Raw genomic sequence first — 14,003 nt, 5'->3', positions numbered from 1 at the left:
TACAGGTGCATTGTGGGGTTAGGTTCACCTGTAAAATTCTTTTACTATGCAGCTGCGGGAATTAATTTTATTTTTATTCATTGAAACACCAAATTTATTTATGTACCTACATATAGTCAGCAGGATTCCCTAAAATGAACAGAATGGGTGATTTAATTTCATACTTTTAAATGCGACGGCACAATCAACTACAAATAATCTTTCTCATTCTCAACGCAATTTGTTATGAAAGGGTTCTAATTGCAGACCGCCTTGGAAAAGGTTAGGTTTTTACCCCAATGTGGTTCAAAAACATTCGCTCTCCTTTCGCACATTCTCACAGATCTATGGCTTCCGAAAATTAAAAAAGTATGTTGCCTAGCAACCGCATTGACATATCGGAACTTCACCGTATCTTATTTATTTTATAATTTGCTTTATATAATTTTCTAATTCATTAATATCATTAAACTTAAATTAAATATGGCGGAGAATGACAATATTTCCACGTTCAGCGCCGAGGGCGGGCAAGATACCGTGGGCTTGCCGCGAATCGTCATGGTCACTGAAGGTTCTGACACCTCAGCGTCCTCGCCATCCTCGACATCTTCGTCCGAGGACAACTGGGCCAACCTCATCAAGTCCTCAGAAATACCGCCAGAGTACTGGCACATACAGAAGCTCGTGAAATACATGAAAGCTGGCAACCAGACTGCCACCATGGTGGCTCTGTCGTGCTTGAAGGACCATGATCTGACCATAGAAGTGAACCAGAGAGCTATACAAGAGATCGGGGGGTTGGAGTTGTTGGTGAACTTGCTTGAGACGCGGGATTTGTGCTGTGTGCTTGGCGGTTTGGCTGTTTTAAAAGATATTACTCCGAACATTGAGATTAGGAAGAAGGTGACGGATCTAGGAGCGATTCCTTTGCTCGTCGGCTTGTTGTCGGACCCAGCTCGGGATGTTCAGATACTCGCCGCTGAGACTATCGCCAATTTGGGGAAAATTAGGAAAAGTAGGAAGTTTTGCAGGAAATTTGGCGGTTTGCCGAAGTTGATAGATTTGCTGGACATTAAAGAAAGGTAACAATTCACACATTTATTTTATCTTATTTAATACACATTCCCGCAAGACTTTATTGGTATATTATGGCAGTCTTTACTTTGCAGTCTTTACATTGAAATTCCGGGATTAACAAATTAAAAAAAAAGCTTCGAATAACCGAAATCATTTAGGTACGTTGTTTGTTTGTTTGTTTATACTCTTTATTGTACAAAAAGGAAAAACAAAAAGGTTACATAAATAAAAGTTGTGTTAAGTAAAAGGTGGACTTATCCCTGTAGGGATCTCTGCCAGTCAACCTTTGAGTGGTAGAGGAGCAATCCAAAAAACAAGCGTATATGCGTAACAACCATCACGTGTAAAATGTCGTGTCCTAGACAGCGGTTGAGATTTCGGTATGTTATATACATGCGTGCATTCCGATCTCGTAAGAATTTAGAAAATAAAATAGCTGTGTTCTGCCCGACATCATTCACCAAAGTTCATCCAAATCCGTCCAGCCGTTTTAGCGCGAAAGAGAAACGAACACACAAACTTTTGCATTTAGAATATTTGTAGGCTTTGATGAATTAAACAGTTTAATTCATCAATGTTTGTAGGATTTAATATTGGTATGCGATGCGAATCAAGTAATCAATTAGGATTAATTTCAAAATAATCAATAAGATGTCACAAGTGTTGCGCAATCGCTTAGATTACGTACAGCAAAAATAAATACAATTGTATATTATTATAATCAAAATTAAATGAAATGAAATGAAATTTATTTGCGGTAAATGTAGTACATTGTAGTAGTAAGAAGAATGTGCCAAAGGAATTTGGCAATTTTATCAAAACAAAAATTATAATACTTAACTATTAAAGTTAGCAAAACAAAGTAGGTAAGTACATAAGTATTACAAATAGGTACGTACAAATAAGATAAAAATACATGGGGGGGGGGGTTAAATGTTAAGATTTTACAGGGATTGTAGGTGAGACCTTCCTTAGTTAATGCAAGACAAAATTAAATCAACAAGGTATACCTTTATCTCTGTAAATGTTTCCACCGTCAAAAAAAACTGAAGATGTATAAAGTACCTTAATATCAAAATTACGTAATGTTCAAATAATAAATTTCAGATCAAGCAATACTTAAGGTTTTTGACTCCGAAGGCAAGTTACGCCTGCCGCCAAAGTTAGCTCTCACGCACTCATGCTATGCTCTATATCCTGCAGTTATCTGGTGACACCGCGGGAAGAGCTGAACCAAGACGAGTTGCAATTCCTGGACATCGCGAGGGCTGGAGCCAAAGCCCTGTGGTCGATGTCGTCGTCCCAGAGGAACCGGGAGGCGATGAGGAAGTACGGCATGGTCCCTCTCATTGCCAGATTACTGAAGACTATCCATCTAGACGTGGCTATTCCCACGACAGGCTTGTTGCAGATGTGTGCGAGCGAGACCTCATTCCAGTTGGCCATACAGACCGAAAAGATGGTGGACGATTTGATCAAACATTTGGCCAACGATGATAAAGATTTGAAGGCAAGTCTCTGTTTTGTAATATTTTTTCAGGTTTTCGTTTTTATAAAATTTCCAATGCAATTTGGAACCTCATAGATGGCACCACACGCTTGTATTTACCTACAAGCGATAAAAAAATTCGGTTGCGTTGATCATGGGTGACGTGGTACATTTTGGTAGTATATACTCAGCGCGTATAGCCATCACGCTCATATAGCCTATATAGCCATCACCTTGCCCGGCCCTGAATAGGTCCATTTCATTTTTGATAATGATAAAGTACAGGTTCCACTTGTAAAACAGCTTACTTGTTTAAATGACCAAGTTAGCATAACGGCTGTTCAACCTCGCTGGCCAGCCACGCAGCCACACATGCAGACATTGACTCCGATGCATAATTTGCTATTGTAAAACGCGTAATCCACTAATTAACACAAAATGTTAACGATGCTGCATTCCAGACATATTGCAGCCTCGCTATATACAAATGCGCAAGTGATTCTATAACCAGGGAAATGATACGCGTAGCGGGAGGCTTGGAACTTCTGGTGGAAGCTGCTCAGGATTCCTCTAATAGAGCGAATAAGCCACTCCTGGCGGCAGTGACTGGTGCCTTGTGGAAATGCGCGAATAGTGACGCGAGTGTGAAGACCCTGGATAATCTTGGGGCTGTTCCGATTCTGGTGAAGCTGCTGGATGATGAGAACGACGGCGTGTTGACCAACGTGGCGGGCGCGCTGGCGGAGTGCGCCAAGTTTCCGCCCAACCGGGATAGAATTAGGGCTTCAGGCGGAATGCCTATGCTAAGTATGTTTCTGATAATTTTTCACCAGCTTCAAGCATTTTACATTCGTTTCTTTTAACTATTCGGAATTAAAGAGGCGGCTGAGGTAGTTTGAACACCCCTGTAAATAATATATTGGTGGTTTTCAGTACATGGCCAATGCTTGAAGTGTATAGCGTCAAAGGCGTGCGTGACTACATTTTAAATATTTGCAATAAGAAACCTTACAGGAGTGTTCAATTAAACCATAACCCAACCATCTGGTGAAATTAACATGAATCTATTTTAAAACAACTAGGAAACTCTGTTACCGAAAATAACGAACCATGATGGTTTGTTTAAATGTTTCAGTTTCTCACCTGAACAACACATACAAGCCCCTTCTAGAAAATGTGCCGCTGGTCATAATGGAATGCGCCAAAGAGGTGAACTGCATGGCGGAAATCGACCAGCTCGACGGCGTCCGGTTGGTGTGGTCTCTCCTCAAGAACGACTCCAAGAAGGTCCAGACAAATGCTGCTCTCGCCTTAAGCCCATGCGTCCAGAACGCCGCTGACTCCGGGGAGATGGTGCGGTCCTTTGTTGGAGCCCTGGAACTGACGGTGGACCTCCTCGACTCAGATGACCACAACGTTTTGTCAGCGATCTGCGCAGCCATCGCTACCATAGCGAAGGACCATGAGAACTTGGCTGTCATATCTGATCATGGTGTGGTGGCTAAACTGTCTAAACTAGGTTAGTCGTCTGACTTTAATTATGGACATGAGAGTTTAGATTTTAATGTTTTGATTTATGTATTGAGAATATCCGGTTGCATTTAATTATCGTCATTATACATAATGAGAAGGCATATTTGCTTTCGATTTGCAAACAAGTTTTCCGACAGCAATAAACCTGTTAATATTGAGCATGATAAGTTACATAACAATCAATATGTTGTAACCCCCCCCCTGAATTATATTTAATTAATTAATTATTATTATTTAATTTGTATTTTTTTAAAATTTTATTTTTATTTTATCGTATTTTAATTTTTTTATTTAATTTAATTTTAATCGTGTGAAGTTCTAAAAATCGGACAAGTTAAAATAAAATAGAGAATTTGGTAGGTAAATTACTGCGGACAAGTAAAAAGGAAATTTGATTTGGCCATGTGATCGTCTAGTGTCCTACGTTGTGAATAGTAAACCAACCTCGTTTAGTAGAAATAAGGGATGTCTATCAATAAAAACTAACTAACTAATAAACTCTGTTAAATAAAGAACAAACTCACTAAACGTAAATGGAAAAGATTAACTAAGTAATAGGAATGACTGTCACTATATAACACAAATTTAAACATCTATTAAAATTTTAAACAAAAGGTAATTATGAAGGATAATAAGCAATTATGTTTTGTGTCAAGGCTAGGGCCCCACCTCCGCCCTGGAGTTTTCTCCCTGGCTATTTACCAGTAGCTGTGTCTCTCGTTCCAAAGACCCTAAGAGACTCCAACACGAGACAGTTGAGTTTACTTGTCAATAGTCGGTAAGTTATGTAATGTCATTCAAAGGGGAAAGAGGACGCAAGAAACCAGGTTTACTAGGTCTCTAAATGCCCTATGCTGACCTTTCATATAGGTTCAGGAGGAAAACTACTTTAATAGTTATTTGGGTGTTTCTTAATTTTACTAAACGCGTTTAATTATTTATTTAAAATGTTCAAATCAACCCTGGTTTCTAATTTAAGGGGATCTAAGAATTGCAAAATATATACACCCAATTCAACTCAAAGTTGAGCAATTAATAAAACAATAATATTCTCACAATTAAGTTCAAAGTTTAAGATAATTTCAGTCAGTAATCTGTCATTAACTGAGACTGACTTGTATTTGCGTATGATTTGCAAGTTGCCTTGTAATAAAATAATAATCAGTCGTTGACCAAAAAATATTTATTATATAAGTGTCAGAAGTAGTTATTCTTCCCATGGTTTGGTAAAGATAACTGTAGATCGCTTTTGGTCGTATCCTAATTTAATTGTTATTAAATATTGGTAAGTATTCATTTGCATGTATTCATTCTCAGCAAATGACAGATTTTAATATGTAAATTAAATGTAATAACAAAACCAATTGATTAAATAGGTAGAAATAATAAACATGGCCCTCCTTTTTGATAAAAGTCGGGCAGTTTAATGGATGTCCTATCAATTCAACGTAATAGAACCTAAAGTCTTAGTCAAACACTATCAAATACAGTTAAAGTCTAAACCCCAATAAAAACAGATTAACCGCCTATCAAAACCTATAAATCTAGCTAATCTGCACTATTCTAATAAGAACCTTGAGGTGAAGCCTCGTAGTTTTCCGAGGTGCAATGGAAAACTACCCTAGACTAAACTAAGGGAGCGAGGCGGCCAACCTCTGTCTAGCTATAAAACACCTAATCCTAGGCCACCCTAAGAACCTCGTTCGCGACCGTAGTCAGGGATGCTCCTGAGGTAGGACAGAGAGATATGTTTGGAATATATAAATATATAGATAAGACCAGCACCACCGATCTTACATGCACTGACCCAGCAGATACACCAAGACCGGGTACGCGCTGTGGGATAGTAACTCGACTGTCAGTTAAGACAAATATAAATCGAGTGCCAGGTCGAATCCCAACGCCTGATCCCGTCCTTTCGGACGTTAAATCTCCACACTGTCGTATAGCACCGTTAGGTTTCAGGTGAGGAGACCGGGAACCTCGTCCCGTACAGTCCCTACTTTAAGCAGATACAAAAAACTAAGAAACTAAACGTATTCTATAATCGCAAATTCCAGACGAGTTTAGAAGGAAGGATAGAAAGGTAAGGAGGAATGGCCCCGGAGAGTCGCCCCGTGCAGCCAAGGTAGGATGGTTAAAAGAAATGGCTCCGGAGAGTCGCCCGAGCAGCCAAGGAAATAAGGTAATAGGGATGGCCCCGGAGAGTCGCCCCGTGCAGCCAAGGTAAAGGATAAAGGAAATAACCAGAACTTGCGAACACAGAACACGAATTAACCAAAATAACAGTAAACTTTAACAATTAAACACTATTTTTTGAAATGAACGCACAACAACTAATTATTGAATTAATTAATTAAAATAAAATGTGAGCCGGTCTCACTTACTTAGACAAAACTTCTGCTTAAAGAACTCGCGTATTCGAACGAAAAAGAACAACTGCCCTCCCCCTCCTGAAAGCTCCCTATTTATATCCTTACAATGCAATCTACCAAATTCGATCAATTCGTGCAAGACTTGAAACCTCTTAACTCAAGCATCCAACGCAGCTACTGAAGTTACAGCAGCAAAACATGCCCGTGCAACCCAGGCAACTCGGTATGCTTCCGAAATCAACGCAATCCTACATAGTAGCAACAAGAACAGTAGGCCAACTCTAGTAACGAAACGAACGTAACTGTGTGTTGTTCAGACTCATCGTTATCACGAGCTTTTAACTTAACAAATGTGATATAATTTTCTTATTATATGTAAAAGAAATAATATATTAAACTACAAGTTACTTTTAATATATGGCATCCACATCTTCGTTTCGCAATAGCTTTGTGAAATATGTGTATTAATTATTTAATATGAAACATGCTCCATTCGTTAACAAAATATATGTTTAACAGTTATACGTCAGAGAAGCTAGGCAAAACAGTGTACTGTCCTATTGTTGCAACTATAACATTTTTTCTACCACTTGAGGTCATATCGGTCCTTCAAGTTCTCAGCGTGGGATTGTTTAAAAACCCATAAAATGTGTTAATTTATTATGTCTTAGTTAACTAGACTTTTCTCGTGGCTTTGCCCGAGCTAAAATAAAAATAGATCATTTGAGTTTAATAAACTCATAATAATATAATATAATAATTATATTTGTGAATTTGACCGATGTGAAGGCTTGAACCGGTACAATGTTTATAGGTAATATACGTCAGTAACGAAGTACAAATTTTTACTTCGTTATTCCGTTACCACATGCACGAGACAGCGACCTCTTAGAGTCTACGAGCCGCCTAACCAGCAGGGCTACTACGAAACTCGAAACTCGAAGTTCGTATCGCACCGTCCCTTTCGCTCTCGTATTAAATAGTATAAGTGTCGGAGGGACCGCACGACACGAACTTCGAGTTTCGTAGTAGCCCTGCTGGTTAGGTTAGGTTATCTGATTGTTGACTCTATGCGTGTGTCATTTGTGTTGATTTATTTGGACCAGTTTCGCTAAGTAGTCCTTTATTATGTGAACAGCTGAGGCGAGGAGTAGAATTCCCTGCCTGCCTCTGTGTTCCCTTATCGCTACAATCTGGTGGTCTTCAAATGTAGGGTACTAGGCATTTATGAGGCAAGCGTGCTCCATCTTCGTCTACATCTTCGCTTACCATCGCGCGTGACTGTCTCGTCTGTCTGTCTGTAATCAAATCTTGCAAGTTAAATTCGACCAACTTCCAGTAATTGGATTGACTACTTGTGTAAATTGCGTGACAATACAATAATCTGCATGGTAGTCCAGCCAGGATCGTCTCCACAGGACGGAACTCTTCAACGGTTAATGGCATCAACTTGAAATTTGGTATGCAAATGTACTCGTGGTTTGTGGGTGACAATTGAAGTTTAAAAAAAGTTATCAAAAGGCGTCTTCCCCAGTGACGACGACGGACGACCACCTCCGCGCCAACCTGGGCGTGGCCATCGCGTACTGCTGCGACTGGGCGCAGAACCGGCAGGAGTTCAACAAGCGCGGCGCCATCACGCCGCTCGTCAACTGGATGACCTCGCGTGACCCCAGCGTGCACCGCGCCACTGCGCTCGCGCTCTACCACTTGTCCTTCTTCTCTATCAACTGCGTCACCATGCACGCTGTACGTATTATACCACTCCATGGTGTTTACCTGCGTACAGTTACCATGCCTGCTTACATGTGTTATATGGGTAGGTAGTGCCACGAGAGTTGAAGTGAATGATTACACACACTGCTCTACATGAAGAACTGATTGCATATAACCTAAACAACAAAAATTTGGAAACCTCCGACATTGTCACTTCAAAGTTCAATGTCTCAAAAACGGCTGAACCGATTTTGATTAAACATGTCTAAGAACCATCGCTAGAAAACCTGCTTTCAAATAAAAAAACCGCATTTAAATCGGTTCACCCGTTTAAGAGCTACGGTGCCACAGACAGACAGACACGCATAGCGGTCAAACTTTAACACCCCTCTTTTTGCGTCGGGTCTAAAAAGGAGAACGAATGAAATGAATGAGTGAATATCAAAATCCCGCTGTCTTGCGTGCGTGACCTCCTCTAGTGGAACTACCTATAGCCTGCTTTAATACCTGCCACAGCGGAGCGTGCAAAAATATCTGACACGTTCAGTACTAGAAATAGAGTCGTATCAGATATTTATGCACGCTTTGGTGTCAGATATTAGTGCTGGTGACTGTACTGTACAAGGTTGTGTCGCGACTGGTATAAGTGCTTTAGAACTCCATACAATAAAGTTCTAATGTTCTCTGTCAGTGAACTATATATAGTAAAAGAAGTAGATATGTTACTAGCGCACCAAAGGACCAAATTGGAGTTCCTGTAGCTTCATATGATGTCGAAGAAAATATCAACTGTAGATGCTTTCCATAATGAGAGCAAAATGGATGAATTGCTGGCGCTGCGTTCGAGTCGTTTTTCACTTGTTTTGTGACAGTATGACGTCTTTCTTTCTTGGCTGCAGCCAAGAACTGTCTGGAACAGAGATCTAGTTCGCAAATCTAACGTTTTGTGATTTAACCGAAACCTTACTTGGTCCTAAAGAAGGATTTATCGATGATACATGTCACTAACGATAAAAGCAACTGACACTCGTGTCCTGTTTCAAATTTCTACTCTGAATGCCGTAGTCTACTTATAAAAAATCTTGTAAAGACGTCAGCGAGGTAAGGTTTTGTAGGCCAGGCGCCGTGAACATTAGCCGGGTATATGTGAAAGTTTTTGATTATGGAGTGAAGGGCCCCTCTAATTTGCATGGACCGGCATGACAATCATATTAATTACTGTAATTTCGAACAGATACTATTACCAGGTCTCCAAGACAAATAGTATACAAGGCCGGCAACAGACTAAATGACTTTCCTTGAGTAGTTGGTACTCGTACTCATGGACGGTGTTGATAATTTCCCATCAGATGGCCGCATGCTCGTTTTCCTTCCACTCATAATTAATAAAAAAAACATTTATTTTCGTTTTGAATTAAGTCCGAATAGACTTAAGCCTATTATAAATTAGGAGCCAAATTATATATGTACACACTATGCTGAGCTGGGACCGCTTCGCGATTTCAAACTCAAACTCAAACTCACAACATTTAATGACAACAAAAACACAGTAAAAACATAAATAGAAGAGAGAAAAATTAGAGACGTTGTGCTGTAGTGTGATGCCAAAAGGACACATAAGTAATACTTGTTTTAATGTAAATTTGCTATTGTTTTATTTTTTTAATGTATCTTTATTATGTTTTATGTAATGTGCGAAGAGCGAATACTATATTTCTATTTCTATGCGTCAGTAGTAAGTAAGTAGTAGTAAGTAAGTGAATGCAATCTGAGTATAGACTAAAACTACTTGTACTGTTACTTATTCTGTGCTAAAACGTAATAATTATGTAGGTTCAAAAATTAATTATTTCAGGTGCGATATAAAATATTTACAAATAATATTTTTTCTGAATCTATACGTAGCAAAATAGTAATATTACCAATGGTCATTATATTTCTTTCAGCCTAGCTAGACGTATCGATTTACTAATTTTAACATAGGACAAGATTCCATTTTCGACGATATTCAGGATGGACAGAGTCTTACTTGTTGATGAATCAGAATCAGAATTATTTATTTGTAAAACATAGGTAAACAAAATACAGGTGGAAAAAATTACAGTGTGTATCACCAAGTGTATCACTATGTTTTGCCTGTTGGCTAAGTATACCTATAATGTAAATAAATCATATAAGATATGGTTAGCATAGCACCGACAGGGTCACCAGCTTTTTACCCGACTGCGAAAAAGGAGGGCTATATGTTTGACCCGTATACATGTACTAGCTTTTGCCCGCGGCTTCGCCCGCGTGGAATTCGGCTATCGCACGCTGATCCCTCGGGAACTGTGCATTTTTCCGGGCCTATTTTAGTAGCCTATGTTACTCTATGGCAAAAATCACGTCGATCCGTCGCTCCGTTTCGACATGAAATTCGGACAAACATAAAAACACACACTTTCACATTTATAATATTAGTATGGAAGTATGGATTGTCATCTAAAATCGCATATACTCGTAGGTATTCGTGTACCTTGTAGAGTATGACTTTGCCAATCACATTCTTTTAGCATTGAATGACAATCGAACAATCGTTGTGACATCAAGTTAGGTATACCTACCTATGGAAACAATCATAAAGCGACTGCAATGCCATGCAAATTTATGAAAAGTTTTATGCAAAGCACGAGAGTAAATTATTTATTTCGTGTCCTTCCGGCCAGAACCGAATCTTACTCTAGAACCCGAAGTAGGTAACTATATATTCGAAATTGCACTGTACATAATATTTTGTAACTTAGGTAAAAGATAAAAACGGATAATCACACAAAAATTACGCTTCCTTAATATTATTGATTTTATTATGCACAACCCGATGAGTAATCTTTAAGTTAGGTTCTGCATACTTATTAGCAAATTTATTTCACACATCATTTCAAATATCAATTTCAATTGTGACCAGTCATATTTTTAAGTAATCGAGAACTTATATACCTATTTTCATACTTCTAAGTCCAGTTCTTTGTCATAACTGTCGGAGTGACAAAGGGTAAATAATATTCCGCAAAAAAAAAACGGCGGGGAATTAAAACAAAAATTGTATTGTAACAATATGGGTATCAAAGGAAAGCTAATAATTATCCCATCTAAATATATATGGGTTATACTTAATAGTTTTAATCTATCATATTCACAGAAATATCAAAAAAGTGTGAAGTAAAATGTTTTTTTTTTTTTGCATTAACTGTAAGTACTTTATAAGTATTACAGTACGAGTGGCAACCCTAAACACCTTGGTCCTTAGGTATACAAGGAAAAACCATATTTTCAAGTGACGCTTCATTTTAACAATGGCGCCCGATTTAACCCTAACGTGTTGACCTTAACATTGCCATGGTTGAAATTTCGTTGTCATTGACATTTTGTTGGTAAATTTGGTAAATTTAGCATAGTAAATATTAGGTATTTGTGAACATCCGTTTAAGAGCTACGCGCGGTGCTACAGACAGGCACACAGACAGACACACATAGCAGTCAAACTTATAACACCCCTCTTTTTGCGTCGGGGGTTAAAATGGCCGAGTGCGAGTCGGACTCGCGCACCGAGAGTTCCGCACAGTAACAATCCAGTTTTAGCAAAGCCTAAACTAAGTACGCTCAGGATTCTGTTGTAGAATCCTTCGCTACATTCTTGATTCAATGTACCGCCCTCGCCGTAACACCATTTTGCTCCCTTGTGACACGTAGTAAGTTTGTTAATTTACTAAACACTTTTGTTAACTTTCAGGCGGGAGTTGTTCAGTTCCTGCTAGAAACAATTGGAGCCAAAGACCCCATTCTGCAAGAGGCGTCGGCCGGCTGCCTCTGCAACATCAGGAAATTGGCGCTGGCCACAGAAAAGATCAAATTAAAACAATAATCATGTTGTGAACGAATGCTTGATGCCTGCTGTAGATAAAATGCGCGATTGTATAAGTTGTTTATTTGATTAATTATTTAGATAGATAAAGACGTTTTTAATCATATTTGTTGTTTTATTTTTCATGTTTTGTGGAACGTATGCGTACCTACAAAACGGCTTTTTTTAAAGAACTTTGGCTTTACATGCACATAATGATCCTATAGGGCTTAGGTTACTTGTAATATTACTTATTCTGTGCTTAGGTAGGTACGTGAATCCAAAACTGGTATAATGGTATACGTTTCTGACGTTATTTATTTAAGAATACATCCAGTGAAGGTATTTACCAACAAGCTGTGTTCTGAATAAGGACTAGGTTAACAGGAAACTTGAATTGGCTTGAGTTAAGTATTTACTTTTCGAGAGATAGAGACATAAAGGGTATGTGTGTTTGTTGGTACGAGTATATAAAGGAGCCACGTGTACTTCCGCGGTTTGGACCTTGTTTGGAGATACTTCCGCAATGGGTCGTGATCTGCAATAAAAACTAACACTATGACGAACTTCTTTGCATTTAAAAGAGCTATCTTTAAAACGTCGAGGGTTTTTTAAACTAACAATTAAATTAAAAAATTAAAAAACTCGGGTTTGTTAACATATCCATCTAGGGAACTCAGAATAACTACTAAAAATGCCTTCTACGTTTATAATTTCAAAATCCAATTCCTAAGTATGTCAAAAATGGTAAATAATTTTGGCAGCTAAATTCTACACAACTTTTGTGTGTTGCGTTAAAAAAAATAAAGTAGGCAATTAATGAGAAGGATAAAGGAAAAATATTGCAACAAGATATTAACGTTTTGTATAGAAGTGCAAATATCTCGAAAATTAGATCAAACGCAACTGATGTCGCTCGCGCTCACCTTCATAGCTTTGATTCTGGGGATAACCTGTATTCGAGAAAAAAGTTATTTTGATTTATGGCATCTAAAATATCGATATAAATAACCTGTATTTCCTACAACGGCTGGCTATGTCTATGCGCTTGCGCAAGTTGATAGCCCACGACCTTCCCTGCCGTTTTGTAACCAATGAGTCGTCGCGTCATTGAAAAGCTTTATAGACAGAACTTGACATGCAGAGTTCAGGTTTCGTAACGCTTGACACCAGCCGCAGCTGCAGCCACATTTTACATATGTTGATAGACTATCTTTTTTAATTTCAGCTGAACTTTTTCAATTGTTTCTTCGCAGTTTTTTTTTTTTTTTTTTATTCGACTGGATGGCAAACGAGCAAGTGGGTCTCCTGATGGTAAGAGATCACCACCGCCCATTAACATCTGCAACACCAGGGGTATTGCAGATGCGTTGCCAATCTAGAGGCCTAAGATGGGATACCTCAAGTGCCAGTAATTTCACCGGCTGTCTTACTCTCCACGCCGAAACACAACAGTGCAAGCACTGCTGCTTCACGGCAGGATTAGCGAGCAAGATGGTGGTAGCAATCCGGGCGGACCTTGCACAAGGTCCTACCACCTGCGACCTGCTGTTTCCACTTACGCTAAAGCTTACACCTTAACTTTCTACATATCCGTACCAAATTTTAAGTCAATCTTGTTGCTACAAGTGGTTTAGTTTAATTTCTGTCCACTGTGGAGTGCGATTTTAGATTAACATATTCCTTATTATTATATCACAAAAATCAAATATCAGCAAATCATTGATTTGCTGGTAAATGGAACCTTAAAGTACGTAAGTGGAAGAAATGCTTTCAACATGATGGCAGTTGATACGCAAAATAACAGCGAAATGCATTGGAAAGTCGGATAGCTGCAGTGTTTGGCGTGGTCATTTACTTAATTTAGTAGGTATTAAGATTTTAAGTTAGGTAGTTAGTTTATAGTTTTTTTTTTTTTTAATCTTTATTTATTATGGAACTTTGATCAAACGAT

The 14,003-nt window shown here is 38.7% G+C and overlaps 2 protein-coding genes across 2 annotated transcripts in view; one reads left to right on the top strand and one right to left on the bottom strand.

Annotated features, from left to right (window-relative positions):
* Positions 1-14,003, bottom strand: part of LOC141427872 (SEC14-like protein 2) — a 37,247-nt gene that overhangs the window by 19,330 nt on the left and 3,914 nt on the right. The gene's annotated exons all lie outside the window — the stretch shown is intronic.
* Positions 372-12,176, top strand: gudu (Armadillo repeat-containing protein gudu). The gene is made up of 6 exons (XM_074087460.1): positions 372-1,061; positions 2,260-2,566; positions 3,007-3,352; positions 3,681-4,064; positions 7,988-8,202; positions 11,939-12,176. Exons 1-6 carry the CDS (start codon positions 463-465, stop codon positions 12,068-12,070), a joined length of 1,983 nt encoding a protein of 660 aa, XP_073943561.1. The 5' UTR covers positions 372-462; the 3' UTR covers positions 12,071-12,176.

The sequence above is a fragment of the Choristoneura fumiferana genome, chromosome 5 (assembly GCF_025370935.1).
Source record: "Choristoneura fumiferana chromosome 5, NRCan_CFum_1, whole genome shotgun sequence".
In the NCBI taxonomy this organism is placed as follows: domain Eukaryota; kingdom Metazoa; phylum Arthropoda; class Insecta; order Lepidoptera; family Tortricidae; genus Choristoneura; species Choristoneura fumiferana.
The sequence above is the reverse complement of the archived record's forward strand: the minus strand, read 5'-3'. Positions and strand labels throughout refer to the sequence as shown.

Bases quoted from the DNA above. Each gene is read 5' to 3' on its own strand.
- gudu (XM_074087460.1), top strand. From the start codon at position 463: ATGGCGGAGAATGACAATATTTCCACGTTCAGCGCCGAGGGCGGGCAA. The intron at 2,567-3,006 runs GCAAGTCTCTGT...GCTGCATTCCAG, and splicing joins ACGATGATAAAGATTTGAAG to ACATATTGCAGCCTCGCTAT. The intron at 4,065-7,987 runs GTTAGTCGTCTG...CGTCTTCCCCAG, and splicing joins GGCTAAACTGTCTAAACTAG to TGACGACGACGGACGACCAC.